The sequence below is a fragment of the Apaloderma vittatum genome, unplaced genomic scaffold (genome assembly GCF_000703405.1).
Source record: "Apaloderma vittatum isolate BGI_N311 unplaced genomic scaffold, ASM70340v1 scaffold14194, whole genome shotgun sequence".
Lineage (NCBI taxonomy): Eukaryota > Metazoa > Chordata > Aves > Trogoniformes > Trogonidae > Apaloderma > Apaloderma vittatum.
This window is the reverse complement of record NW_009712211.1, coordinates 384-14972: the sequence shown is the minus strand read 5'-3', so window position 1 is coordinate 14972 and position 14589 is coordinate 384. Positions and strand designations below refer to the sequence as shown.

Below are 14589 nucleotides of genomic sequence, written 5' to 3'. Positions count from 1 at the left end.
GACCTTTAAATTTTTCTGCGAAGCTGATAGAAATGCTAGCCAGATAAATAGTCTTTATGTTTCTGTGACAAAAATGCAAGGTGAATGGCTGCGAGCATTAAGGTTTTACTGTAGACTTGACTAAAATTTAATTCAAGGCACGTAAAAAACCAACACAAACCAAAACAACTATATCTAGAATATTATTGTTGTGCAGTGTCAGTATCTGTTAGCCCCAAACTATCTGAAAGTTAAAATTGTAACAGGGTGTATTACTTTTTGAAGGTAGATATTTTGAATTGTAACTGCTGAGATTCCTTAAAGGCTTTTGTGTCACTCAGGGCCTCTCTGTTTGAAACTGTTGATTTGCAATTCCCCTCTGCCTATGTAGGCTACTTTTTGTTGAGATTGGAAAATGAGTTGCAGAAGTCTGCTGGCTGTAGTTATTTGCACTTCATGAGCCTTTTTGTGCAAAACTCACTTGTATTTCTTTGTTGCTGTAGAGTATGACATTATTTCCAGTGAATGCCAGCACTGAATTATTTAATGCCACATGATTCTGTTCAATGTGACTTCTGCTTTCTTGTGCATTTGCAACTGTAGCAACTGCAGAGGATCATAGTTCCTTTCCGATTAACATAGTCTGTCAAAATACGTGTGAAGAACAGCTAGACAATCAGTGTATTCCTACAAAAAGCAAATTTTTTTAAAATTTTTCTTTAAATGTTTTCAATTTTGCATAGAGCACGGGAATAGCCGTTTTCAGATGTGTGAGTCGGGTACTCCTTTTCTGAGCCTGTTTTGTTTCATCACACCTGCTGTGCTAGTCCTTTCATCGTTCCACACCTGTCATTTCAAAAGTTGCACCAGCAAATAACATCGTGAGTTCTGTCTCCTATAAGGGATGTTCAGTTAGTTTTCATGTATTACCCAGCTGAATTGACCCTTAATGAATCTGTCATTATCTACAATTTATAGATGTTTGTTAAAACCTGGCAGTTACTTCATTAATTTTGTTGCTACTTGCAGAGCTATTATTTCTGTCTCCTTAATGTGCTTGTCTTGTCTTTTTTAGGTATCACTTAAATCTGAAACAAACAGAAATCATGCAGGAAGTGGAAGAATATTTGCCATCATTTTTAAAATGGGCGGAAGACTTCATGCACAATCCAGCCAACCAAAATAAAATGCAACTGAAACTGTAAGTCAACAGAATTAAAAGTTAAAACTGTTCTGTGTGGTGTGTCTTGGTTGGCTCACTTAATTTTGAGGACAACACTTTTTTAACACAGATCTGTTTGGTGGTATGGAGCTAATTTCATGGCCTCACTGCCAAATTAGCTCATCTTGAGACCTGTGTGCTTAGCTGCCAGTGTGAGTAGTGGGGAAGGCATTAAGACTGAGGGTGAATGATATAAAAATCTTTCCGGTCTTAAAATCCTTGTAAACAGTGTGATACAAAGTAGGAAAAGGAAAGGAAGTGTATTTTTTTTCTACTGAGCCAGAAATTAGCGTAAATATGTGTAAGACCACAAATCAGAGGGTAAGACTATTAATTAATCAAATGTAATTCTTCCTGAAGATAACTGGTGATTTTACTCAACTCCTGCTGAGCTCTTCTCGTCCCTGGCTTCCCGCTGATAACTGTAATAGCCATGAGCTCTTAAAGTTTCAGTGAAATGGCAGGTCTGCATAAAATCCGTGTGCTGCTTTCCAGTGTGCAGCAGTAAACTTTGTGAAGAAACAGTATTTTTTAGAGTGTGACTTTTCAGAAGAGACCCACAAAATTTTAAAAAATGGTTTAAGGTTGCTTAACTTAGGAATTTATGCGAATGGCAAAACTACATGCTAGTGTGCAATTTCAAGTAATTTTCTGATATGATGCTTCCTCTGTTAATGGGAAGATAGTTTGAGTGAGACTCAATGCACTTTAGAAATAAACTTAGTGCCTATAGCAGGCCCCGAATGCAAAAATACTAAATATTTAATTACACCATATTTAAGTGTTTAAATACTAAGAATTAAGGGACGTTGTGAACTTCTGACTTGATTTTCTTCCTAGGCCAAGTGGTGAAAAAACGGGTGACTTCTCTGCTAATGTGGAGATTGTAAATATTTTGGACATTGAAGAGAATATCTGGTCTCCCAGGTTTGGGCTGAAGGGAAAGATTGATGTTACAGCTAGTGTGAAAATCCACCAACAGTCTGGAGTACAAACCAGGATAATGCCCTTAGAGCTGAAGTCCGGCAAGGAGTCTAACTCCATAGAGCACAGAAGTCAGGTACAAAGAGAAAACACCTGATTTCACTGTCTGTGGCTATGTATACTTTTTTATTTTCTTAGATGACCTCTTTTGTCTTATGAATGTGAAGCGCTTTGTGTGTAATATAATCTAAAATTTAAGGATGTCTGATCCTGGCATGCCCAGAGCTGTTGATAGAAAATGCAAGTGAACTGAGGAGTAATAATTACATCTGTTACCACTCTCAAACGTGCTTATAGTTTTTATCCTGAAATATCTGTTTCTTAGTCTCTTCTTGCTACACTCGGGTATTAGGTTGAGACAAACTGCTTTGAGAATTAGTGTCATACATCTTTCCAGGTAGCTGGCCTCATCTAGAGGCAGTAGCCTTTTATAAGCTTTTGTAAAAGATGCTTTGTAATAGGAATCTTTGGTTAGGTGCTTACTAATGGCTTCTAGGTTACTTGTCATACAATGGCTGCTTAACAATATAAATTATGGAAAAACTAAATACATCTGAATGTATTTTGCTTTTAATACAATGTACTAATTTTTATATAACAAATGTTTGCAGGTTATTCTATATACATTGTTGAATTTAGAACGGAGAGTAGATCCAGAAGCTGGATTTCTTCTTTATCTGAAAACTGGTACGATGTACCCTGTTTCTGGAGCTCGCATGGACCGAAGAGGTAAAGTTGTTCCCCTTCCCCAGAAACCATCATTACCTGAATTAAAATGAAACATTTTAATAATAGTTGTGAGGTTTACTCTCAGGAATGTATCTGTACTTAGAGATATATCACTTGTTAGAATGTTACTGATTCCAATAAGCTTATGTTAAATTTTTTTATTAGTACTCCAGTAGGACTTTGCTATATGAATGCTCACTTCTTAGCTGACTACCAAGTTGATGGCTAGGAACTTTTGAGTTAGAAATTATTACAAACCCAAAACCATGAGCTTAGCTGCTGCTTCTCTAAGGTCCCTTCCAGCCTAGGCCATTCTCTGATTCTATGGTTCTTTTCTTGACAGAATTAATGAAGTTAAGAAACCATGTGGCCTTCTATTTGGTGCACAGTACGCATAAATCCACTGGGGGAGGACAGCTCTCCCAGCTTGCTGCTTTGCCTCCTCTCATTGACGACAGTCAAGCCTGCAAATATTGCTCCCAAAGACACAATTGCTTTCTCTACAGCAGGTAAAAAAAAAAAATTGACTCATGTTTAAATCAGCTTGAATAATTGTAGCTTTTGATACCTTGATTTCATTTTTGTGGTTGATGGTCTCTCGCTTCTTTACTGAGGACTCTTGCAGCCCAAAAGAATGTTCCATAGCCCCCAGTGCAACTTTGATAGTGCAAGTCCCTGGTCATGCAGAGACTTTGCTCAGGTATACTTTCTGCAAGAAAAAATCTGGGATAAGTCTCAACAGAAATCTGTTATCAAATATTTAGTTGTACCAACTATTAATTATTGATAATTATGATTTTAAAAAGCTATAATCTTGCAACTCTTTCAAGTGGGCAATCTTTTGAGACTGAATTACATCTGGACAACAACTCTTTCACTTTGACTCTGTAGAAGATTGTTTCCCTTAGGGTGTCACACAAGTTACATTGATATTAGTCTGCTGAAGTGTTACAGCAAGTCCTGTTAAAAGGAAGTCATGAGCTAGAATTTCATAAATTTTCATGTAAAAAAAAATTTCACATAAACCCCCCTTATTTTTAGGTTTTAGTCTTGTCTTTATACTGCACAGAAAGTAGAACCAAAGTTGCATATTGAAGAGATAAAATGAGATATGTTAGAACAGGAGATCTTTTGTAAATATGGAGATCTTTTTTTTTGTAAATATGGAGATCTTGTAAATATGGAGATCTTTTTGGAGATCTTTTGTAAATAGGAGATCTTGTGTAAATATGATGCCAGATTGCTTTTAAGATTGTAGGGGCAGAAGCATGTGATAGTGTCTTGTAAACTCGTTTTTGTGAAATATTGCTTCTAATACTCAGTTGCTGAAAGTTGTTGTTTATTACCAACAGTAGTTGTCACTCCTGAACTAACTTTTTTCTCTTTGTTTGAGTTTTGTATAAGTGATTTGTATAATGTTTATCGATATTTAGTTTTGAGATAAATTGTCTTTAAGTCTGCTGTGTATTAACTATTAAATCCCTTTCACTTAACTAAATCTCAATATAGTATTCATATATTACAAAAAAAGGAATAAAAGATCAACCATCTGAGTGCTATTTTTGAAATGTCTTTGGTCTCTGCTCCCTAACTAAAAATCACGGAGGTGATGTAAAGTTACTAATATGAGGTTGTTCATATGAATGAAGGACGCAGATCTCACTTTATTTCTGTGATGACAGATTAATGTGTCTGGTACATTACAGTACATATTCAGATTGGCTTTATGTACATACAGACTTGCAAGGAAGTAAAAGATATCTTTCCTGTGTTTGGTTCCACTCCTAGAGCTGTAGAAGAAAAGATGGCCAGCGTGCCTTTTCCTCCTGCTTTGGTACCTGTTATTGAAAGAGAGATCCAGCACCTGAAACCCTCCCACTTAGAGTATTTCAGCCTGTGGTATCTGATGTTAACCTTGGAGCTGCAAAGTGGAGAGGCTAGAAAGGGCTATAAAAATATATGGATGATACCTTCTTTGGAAAGGTAAGGTGTACTTCCTGCCTTGGCACAAATGAAGCTTCCTTTTAGTATTTAACAGGAAGTTAACTTTAGCCTAAAGCAGAGTTCCTTCTTATTCCAACTAAAGGGTTCTGCATATTTTTACAATCCTTTTCTGGCCAAAGGGGCTATTGAAGAGTGACTGGTTAATCTTACTGGCTCTTGTGTGTATTTAGATTATTTTATTGATGTTGCTCATGGGTTTTTGTAGGTTTGGTGATTGGGTTTGGGTGGTGTGGTTTATTTTATTTTTTTTTTAAATATTTCTGGTACTGAGAGCATCTTATTGTTAAAATGCATTTCTTCTTGTAATATCTGCAGAGAGAAGGCTGGAGATTGTATTGGAAACATGATCAGAGTTGGTGAAGTGCAGGAAATTTCCGAGGGACAGTATCTACATTTCTTCCAGCGTAGAAATGGTGTCATACCTGGAAAAAACCTGTTGGTTGGTGATCGAGTGGTTGTGAGTGGAGAGGAAAATGGTTTACTTGGTTTGGCTACTGGCTATGTTAGAGAAGTCAGTGTGACAAAAGTCTCCTGTTTGTTGGGCAGGTAATAGAGCAAAAGGAAGAATATCTCTTTGAAGACACTGGTACTGGTGCCAGGAAGGGTACTTCTAGGTGTCTAAAATCTCTGACATGTTCAGATGCTTTTTGCTGGGCTTGGGGAAGTACCCGTCAGAAATTGATTGAAAATGGCCCTGCTCGGTCTGTGGATGTGCCTGTTTGTTTAACTAGGTTGTTTGAATAGGGCAGTGTGCTTACAACTCCATTTACTTATATCTCCAGTGTAGGACTTTATGGACACAGTGATTACTGCGTTAATAGTAACTTTGATTATTTGATTATTATTTATCTTTTAAATTGGGCTCCGATTGTGTTTTATTTAGATCTATTAACAGTGTGTTTCTTCTGGCTATTGCTTCACTCTGGGGCCTCTGGAAGGTATGCTTGACACTTAGAAGTAAGCCTATAACCATCAACATACTGCTTGTAAATAGAATTATTTTGTTACTGTCATCCTTCAGGAGTTTGTCAAAGCTCCCCAAGAACACGGTATTTAGGTTGGATCATGAAGAAGGAGATGTTAGTCTGGGAGTCCCTTTTGAAAACCTTTCTAAATTGATGAAAGATTCCCCAGTCAGGTATGAAAAAGCAAATTAATTTCACGCTTACAGTATTTTCAGATAAAGTTTCTCAGATGGTAACTCTCCTTGTTTGTTTTTGTTTTTTTTATTCACAGTGAAAGGCTCCGCAACTTGATAATTGACTTCCACAAACCACGTTTTATTCAGCATTTGAGTTCTGTCCTTCCTCCAGAAGCAAAGGAAAACGTTGCAACTATTTTAAAGGGTACAAAGTGGATTCCCTCCCTCCAAGTCCTTTGTTTAGCAGTACCTCCCTATACCAAAGCATTTATCATACCAGATTTAAGGTGTTTTTTTTTTTCCTACTTTGATAGTTTTGATAGTGATAGTTTTCTCCTTAAAAATGAAAAACAAGCTCTTACCTTGCTTGTCTTCCTGTGATTAAATTAGTCTTAAACTGGTTGGAAGTCTGGGCCAGATGGTTGTTGACAACTTTTATTTTACTTCTGTTAGTTGCTACAGCTTGCAGTTTCAGGGTGCCATGCAATTACCTCTCTTTATAAAAGAAAGGAACAGGGAGGTCTCTTGACGTAGAAGCAGATTTTGAGGGAGTGAAAGGAGATGGGCTTTGGTGTAAGCGTTCACTTGTATTATCGGACTCATGCAGACTTGGCTGCTCTGTAGTGTGATGCTTTGTGGCACACTTTTCCTTTTTTAAAAACAAAATTTGTTTAGGAATGTGTCCCTGTCTCATTTGCTGCAGGTAGCAAGTTCTCTGACAGTTGTCCGTGAAAGCAAAAATTTAATTGAATTCTCTTGGAAAAGATAGAACTTCTTATTAAAAAACCTGCGTGAAGACCAATTTTGGTTTTTTTTTTTTTTTCCTTGAGCTTTGACTAGTTCAGATAGCTGGAATGTGCTGCTTATTTGCATCACACTGAGTAAAACCATCTCTGATGTAATGTTTCTTCTAAACAAGATGATGCTGTATGTGCAACTCCTCTCCCTTTGCTGTGAGCCATATATTTGAATGTGAAATTGGGTATGAAAAAAATAGACATGCCCATACATAATATCATGTGGAGGTGCTCATTTAGGATATTCGGCAGCGGGGGCGGGTGGAGAAAAAGGTCTAAGAATAAAAAAAGCTTTCAGTGATTTATTTCTAGAACTGTAGTGCAGACCTTGTGCTACATGTCTTAGGTGTTTTGTTTTAATATCATTGCTTCATCAGAACCTACAGATTCACTCTGCTTAATTCTAAGGGCTTTAGTGCAGGAAGAAGCTATAGCTTTGTTATATTAAGTGTAGCAGTTATTGCAGTGATTATGAAATGTAGACATTTGACTTTTATTTTTATTCTTAAAGGTCTAAATAAGCCTCAGAAACAGGCAATGAAACAAGTGCTGCTTTCACAAGACTACACACTTATTGTGGGTATGCCTGGAACAGGAAAAACTACTACCATATGCGCTCTAGTAAGATCATGTATCTTGATGTTTAAAATTTTTGTGACATTTAGAGGGTAGCTAAACAAACTGTGTATAAAGCATACTGTCCAAAATTAATTGTTATGACTTAACCTGCTGGTATCTGCATAACTTCAAAGGAAACTTTTTACTTAAGGACTTATATTTAGTAGAACTGAAAATGTATTTTATGGAGTAGGATTCTTTTGCTTGTGTAGGAGTGTATGTGGGAGGCAGAAGCTTGAAGTGGGACATTTAATCACTTCCGTGACACCTTGATGTTTAAATTCTTTGGCCATAAGTGCCAGCAAGTTGTCATATCCTAAGTTACAACTCAAAAAAGGGACTCCTTGGGAAAGTCACTAACTTGTCCATTGTAAATTGCATAAAGCCACAGTGCTGAAGCTGCAGTCTGCTGGCCGTCTCCTCCAGCTGGTGCTTCTTCCTCCCCAGGAGTGGGCTGTAGGAGCCTACTGCATTCAGGCAGTGGGCTGAGTGGGTTTTTCTTGAAATAGCAGTGTTGTTTTGCTTCCAGCTGTCATCAGCACATGGGGGAAAAAGGAGGCTGGAGAGCAAGCAGCGGCTGCTATTAACAGATCAGCTCGTTCTGCTGGATCTGTTGTGGCTAAATTGTCAGTGTTTGTGGGAATGGGCTGCATGACTCCTTACAATGGAATCTTTAGAGTGCAGTTCCTTCAGGAGAGGTTGGACCAGATGATCCTTGACATCCTTTCCACCCTGGTGTTCTCCAATGGTAATTCTTTCCAGTGCATTTTGCGAATGTGCATGGATGTTCTTGGCTCTTGCTGTTTGCAGCGCGCATTGTAAGCTTGCTGTTTATGAGAACCATCAAGTCTGTTGTCCTTATTGCATTGACAATAGATAACTGGCAGATCTGGCCAGAAGAACTTAGATAAATGAAGTCATACTTGTAACTGGCTGCCTCCAAAGCTTGTGGTTTTCACCTAGTTAAGCATGGGATTGCTGGGTCTTGTATATGACCTAATAACTTTTTCTTTTCTTTCCTTTTGCTGCTACTTAGGTGAGAATTCTTTCTGCTTGTGGGTTCAGTGTTCTTCTGACTAGTTTTACACACACTGCTGTAGACAACGTCCTGCTAAAATTAGCCAAATTCAAAGTTGGTTTCCTGCGCTTGGGGCGAGCTCAGAAGGTTCACCCCGATATACGGAAATTTACAGAAGAAGAGATTTGCAGGTCCAAATCCATTAAGTCTGTAACAGATTTGGAAGAGGTCTATAACAATCAGGTGAGAAAAGTGGGTTTTGCTTGCCCTGCGAGTTATTAAGGATAATTACATTAGAATTCTGGTGGTTTGGAAGGAGAAAAGAGAAGGAACCCATCCCATAGATGTTTCTGCTGTAAGAAATCTGAGCTGGAAAAGATGCTCAATCTCTGCATTGCTTTGATTTCCTTGTAGCTGATAATGACCAACACTAACAGTCTGAAAGTAGAAAAGCATTGCTTCTGTCCACAGAAAGTTCCTTATCGTTGTAAGTAGTAAGTCTCAAAGACTCTAGTGCTTTTATCTGAGATCTTTGGGGGAGTCTTTTAACTGCTGTAATCACCTCTATTTTTATTCCCCTCTTCCTGGTGATTGTCCCTTTTTGCCTCTCGCGTGTGCTGTTTGTACAGTCAGCAGGTGGTGAGGAGGGAGGGGTGTGCTGTGGAGCTGACTTGGCCAAACGCTCGTCTGTGATTGAAAGATCAGTGCTGCCCATATGGCTATTAATGCAAACTGTAATGGGAGCTGGTAAACTGACACAGTGGCAACTTTAAATTAAATTTGTTGAAAGAACAAACCTTCGTGGTAGTTGGAATAAAGGCCAGCTTTGCAAAAGCTGCCAGTTAATGTTTTGTTGATTGACACTGGAGAGGAGTGAGTGAAGTCACAAGGGAAGTGACTGAATGTTTCATATTTTAGTCGTTTCGGATTGCAGTGGAAGCAGAGTGCTGGAAAGAATTGTTTTGCTGTTGTATTCTCCTCTCTTTGGAATTAAGAAAAACCAAAACAGAACACATGATTTTTGACAATAGTAATTTCAGCACACTCCGTGTGTTATGTGTGCATAGGACCTGCTATCACTCTGAGCACATGACAGGAACAACTTATTTACTAGAGTCTGCTCTAAAGCCAGTTGTTTGTCACTTGAAATTGATGCAAGAATATGAGAGGTCAATATGTACGTGAGGTGTGCTGGTCTAATTTTTGAGGATTAATAGTTTAATTTACATCTTGATTTGGTTTAATAGGAAGTATTTTTTCTTTTAACCTTGAAAATGTAGTGCTAAAGAGTATAAGATGTATCTTATCCATAAAATGTGTCTCAATTTTCAGCCGGTAGTAGCAACGTCTTGCATGGGAGTAAATCACCCCATCTTCATTCGGAAGCAGTTTGATTTCTGTATAGTTGACGAAGCCTCCCAAATAAGCCAGCTCATCTGCCTGGGCCCACTATTCTGCTCCAAAAGGTTTGTGCTGGTAGGGGATCATCAGCAGCTGCCTCCACTTGTCCTGAATGCAGAAGCAAGGTAAGATAAAATGCTGCTGGATAGTTATCAGTAACACAAATTCTGGCAGGGCTCTTGCCATATTTTGACCAGCATGTTTTGGGGTTTTTTTTGTTGTTGTTTGTTTTGTAACAGGGATCTTGGCATGAGTGAAAGCTTATTTAAAAGGCTGGAACAAAACCAAAATGCTGTTGTCCAATTAACAGTGCAATACAGAATGAATAGGTATTTAAAACTTTTATTTATTACCTTGGGATTTTCATGTAGGATCGAACCTGCAAGATTTGATGCCTTTTCTTGTTTTTTAAATCTTCAGTAAAATTATGTCACTGAGTAACATGTTAGTGTATGAAGGCAAACTGGAATGTGGCTCCGAGAAGGTGTCAAATGCCACTGTTAACTTGCCTAACCTGAAAAAAATTAAAATGGAGCTCACAGATCTTTCAAAAACATGGCTGAAAGAAGTACTGGATCCAGACACGCCTGTGTGTTTCCTGAACACGGAGAAGGTAAAGTTTTTTTTATGTTCTCCTTTCAAAATTGTATAAATTCACAGCACAGTCAAAATGCAGAACTTCAGGCAGCTCAAGAAGGATAAAATATATAACTTTTTTTAAAAAAGTGGGTTTCTAGTTATATTTAAAATGTAACTTTTGCAACATTTAAAAGTCTTGTTGCTATAGGTGACCAACTGGTGTAATAGAACTACTGGAAACACGGCATCTAAGAGCAGCCAAAAAGTTTAATTCAGATAAGGTTTCAGGAAATATTGAACGTACTGTAAATTTTATTCTTTCTACAAAACTGGAGCTCCAAGTGTGTAGCCATGTTGGATGTCCTTGCAATCACAGAGTGACCTCATTTCCAGCAGCTGAGGGTCAGTGGTGTCTAAGCAGTGGCAGGAATAATTGTAATTCTTCACTGAGTTTTGCAGGTATTCTGTACACTGAAGTGTGAGGGAGGAGTGAGTTGGTTTAGTTGTGTCCTTTCATGAAGGCTCAGATCTTAGCCAGAAAACAGTGCTCTAGAGTAACCTAGAAGTCAGTTTCTTAAAATAAGGAACAGTTTAAATATGTATGGAAAAGATTGATAGATTAGTACATGTTTGAGGTCTCTAGTACTTGTCACTGTAGTCAGTGATTGGCTTATGAAGATTTGAGTCTGTCTTCCCCTCTAACAGGTTTTATGCTGATTCCTGTTCGTACTGTGTTCAGCCAATAACTGTATCAACAGATAATCTTTCATGCTGACCCTGGAAAGAACTCTCCAGTCTTTCTGTGCTCTGCAGGATTTATTTTTTTTTATAACAGTTCTGATCAAATCTCCAGCCATCCAAAAAGAAACACGGTGTTTAGTGACTTACAGAAAAGTTTTAGAAAAGCTTGAGACTAAGGGGGTACCTTTTCCATGAACACTATAGAAGGACACAGGGTGAGTTAGGGGTCAATACAGTATGCCATTGTACACAGCAAGAGTCATTATTTTTCTGTTTGTATTTTTAAAGGTCCCAGCACCAGAACATGCAGAAAAGGGTGGTGTAAGTAATGCAACAGAAGCTAAAATAGTACTCTTCCTCACATCCTTATTTATTAAGGTATTTTTCACTCTATTACATTATTTGGAGGGATGGGTTTGTAATTAATTGCTTTTACATTGCTGTAGTAATGATGACTGTATGTATTGGGTTATTCTTTGAGGGATAATCTTAAAGCTAAATTAGAGGCTGGTTACATGTCAGTATAGTGAGGAGCCTGAGGTCTGACTTCAGTTCTCCATCCCTCTCCTGGTTGGATTGGGGACACAAAACAAGCTGGATGCCAAATTCTTCTAAGAGATGAGGAGTTTCTTCTGAGGGAGAGGATTTTTCCATTTTTCCTTATATCATCCAGTCAGCTTCAGGAATAGCACAGACTAGAAGTTCTGAACGTTCACCTCACAGTCTGAGGAAGAAAGAAAAAGGATGGTTTTGAAGGTATCTGTCTTTTGTACTATGTTAAGACAGAGCTTGGGAGCTTGCACTGACTAATGTTTTGTTTTCTTTAGTTAATACTAGTTGTACCTAAAGTTCTGTCAACAACTCAATTTAAACACAGTATCTTGCAGCACTGTTTTAAAAAAACAAAGCCCCCACCAAAAAATCCTTGAAGGTCTTCTGACAGTAACGAGTATCCTATGCTAACTGCAGTGACAGTCTTTCTCTTCTGTTTCTTTGTGATTCAGGCTGGCTGTAAGCCTTCAGACATTGGCATTATATCACCATACAGACATCAGTTAAAAACAATCACTGATCTGATGACAAAATTGAAGGAGAACAGAGTGGAGGTCAACACAGTAGACAAGTACCAAGGAAGAGACAAAAGTATAATAATTGTATCTTTTGTTAGGAACAGTAGCGATGAAAACGTAAGTTGGTCGTGTTAACTTTGTTTCAGTCCATTTTAATAGTTAAAAAACCTGTTTGTTTCTAAAATGCTTCAGTCTACATTCTGAAAATGAAGTAGGAAAAATAAAAGCAGGTTATGTTTATTTGACAGCTTGGCGCCCTCCTGAAGGACTGGCGGCGCCTTAACGTGGCCATCACGAGAGCCAAGCACAAGCTCATCATGGTGGGCTGCGTGCCGTCCCTGGGCCGCTACCCGCCTCTGGAGAAGCTGCTCTGCCATTTGCGGTCGGAGGCAATGATATCCTTTTTCTCCATGCTGTTTTGTGGAAGGGGAGAGGTAGGATTGACTTCGAGATCTGAGGTAAGGGTGGGAAGATGTGAGGTTATTTAGGTTACGCTTGTGATGCTGACTGGCAGCACAGTGCAAAGCGTGCCAGTTAAATGTGCTGAAACTAGACTTGAGATTAAGCTAATGGATCTAGAACTTTCAGTGTCTTCAAAAGTAGAAATAAAAGTCGATGCTGATTTGAAAGTCAACTTTGATGTAATTTACTTTAATTTTGAGGCCTGAATTTTTCATCTTCAATACTTTTTTTTTTTTTTTTAAAAAACCAGGATGCTGGTTTCTTGGCATCTTAGTGTGTGATTGTGTTCGTTTAGAAGTACTGTGCATTTAAACTAGAGAATGGTTCCTGGAGTGGAATATGGTGTAACTTTCAGATGACTTGTTAATTTTTTTTTCTCTCTGGCATTGTACTGGGTTTGCTCTAGCTGTGGATGCTTCCGTCTCCCATTTAGATAGAGAAGACCTTGTCAGCTGCTGCTTTTTTTTTTTTTTCCTCCCCGCAAACACTAATATGTGTTCAAATGGGTTTTGTGTTTTTAGTGAAAGCAGTGTGTTAGCAAAATGCTTCCTTAACTTGCTACATCTTCAATCTTCCAGCAGGGGCTCAGGAAAGCATCAACAAGTGTAACATTTTATAATTGTGAAGACGGAGTTTTATGGGTGTTTGTATATTTTCTTCTGGTGCTGCTTAATGTAAATAACTTGTTAGTGGGGTGTGAGTGCTGATGTGCACTGTTTAATCTGAATGAAGCTAAACCAGAAATTACATTCAATGATTTTAAAGATTTCCTTCCAGTAAAGTAACACACACTTCTTTAATAAGCTGATTGCTAAATCAGTTGTTTTAGTGCTGTTGTACTTGTAACAAATCAGAAATAGGAAGCACTCTGTTCCTTTAGGTACTGGATAGCCTCTTCTGTATTCACTTTTATCTTTATAATCAGTGTAACTGAATGGGGAAGCACTTGAGGCAGGGGTAAACCAGTGCTGCAGAGTCATCATTTGCTGGGCTCAGTTTGGTTTTCAAGACTTTGAAATGCAATTTACATACAGTAATTCTATTTATTAGAATTCCCCGTTAACATGCTGTGTTGCACTGTTTGGAAAAGAAATAGGAAAAACTTCTTTCTCAAAATCTGACATTCTTTAAACTGTGTTTCTGTTTTTTTTAAGTACTTAAGTCTTTTATATTTGTATACATAATGTAGTTAATCTCTCACATGAAGATTCCTTGATAATTTTTCTAATCTTTTGATTTTGTATACGTCTGGGGCAAATGTGATGTTGATTCACTTAATTCCCTTTACGAACTAATGTATTCAGCAGTTCCTAGTAAAACTCTGGTTTCAATTTATCTTAAAAAAAAATAATTCCCAAGTTACTAGAGATGCAGCTTGATGACTCTGAAGTTTATATGCTCAGAGCCTATTTTTTGTACAGACGATAGCATATATGCAATACAAAATATCCTTTACTTGACATATCTGGTTTAGTTTCTTTATACTACCTCACACTGTAGACTTCATGAGAAGTTTCTTTCCAAGAGAGCTGGTGCAAACATCAATTTTTATTTTTTTTGTATTCTTGAAAATGATTAGTATTTTTTCTTTTGGATCAGTCAGGCTGCTGTGTGCACAAACTTGCAGGGAAACTTCTAGATATTAAATGTGAGTAATATTTTAAACTGCTCCCCAAGTTTTGTAATGTTTGAAATAATAAAGATTCGCTGTTGGCTTTGTTATACTTCTTTCTCTGGTTAACACCGTGCTTTACATAATACAAATAGTTTGAACAGTACAAAAATAATTTGAGTAGTTGACAGGATCTCCATCCGCACTTCATCAGCTGGGGCTGTGCTCTGGG

At 37.8% G+C, this 14589-nt stretch overlaps 1 protein-coding gene across 1 annotated transcript; it reads left to right on the top strand.

The window, feature by feature from the left end:
• Positions 1-1054: 1054 nt before the first annotated feature.
• DNA2 (DNA replication helicase/nuclease 2) lies at positions 1055-13364 on the top strand (the record flags this gene model as incomplete). The annotated part of the gene is made up of 17 exons (XM_009867904.1): positions 1055-1180; positions 2042-2261; positions 2797-2914; positions 3258-3423; positions 4703-4897; positions 5234-5464; positions 5940-6056; positions 6155-6264; positions 7368-7477; positions 8511-8735; positions 9825-10018; positions 10133-10222; positions 10314-10506; positions 11502-11591; positions 12218-12400; positions 12532-12678; positions 13308-13364. Coding segments are annotated over 17 exons (2572 nt in total), but the record flags the coding sequence as incomplete, so codon positions are not given.
• Between the last annotated feature and the right edge of the window lie 1225 nt (positions 13365-14589).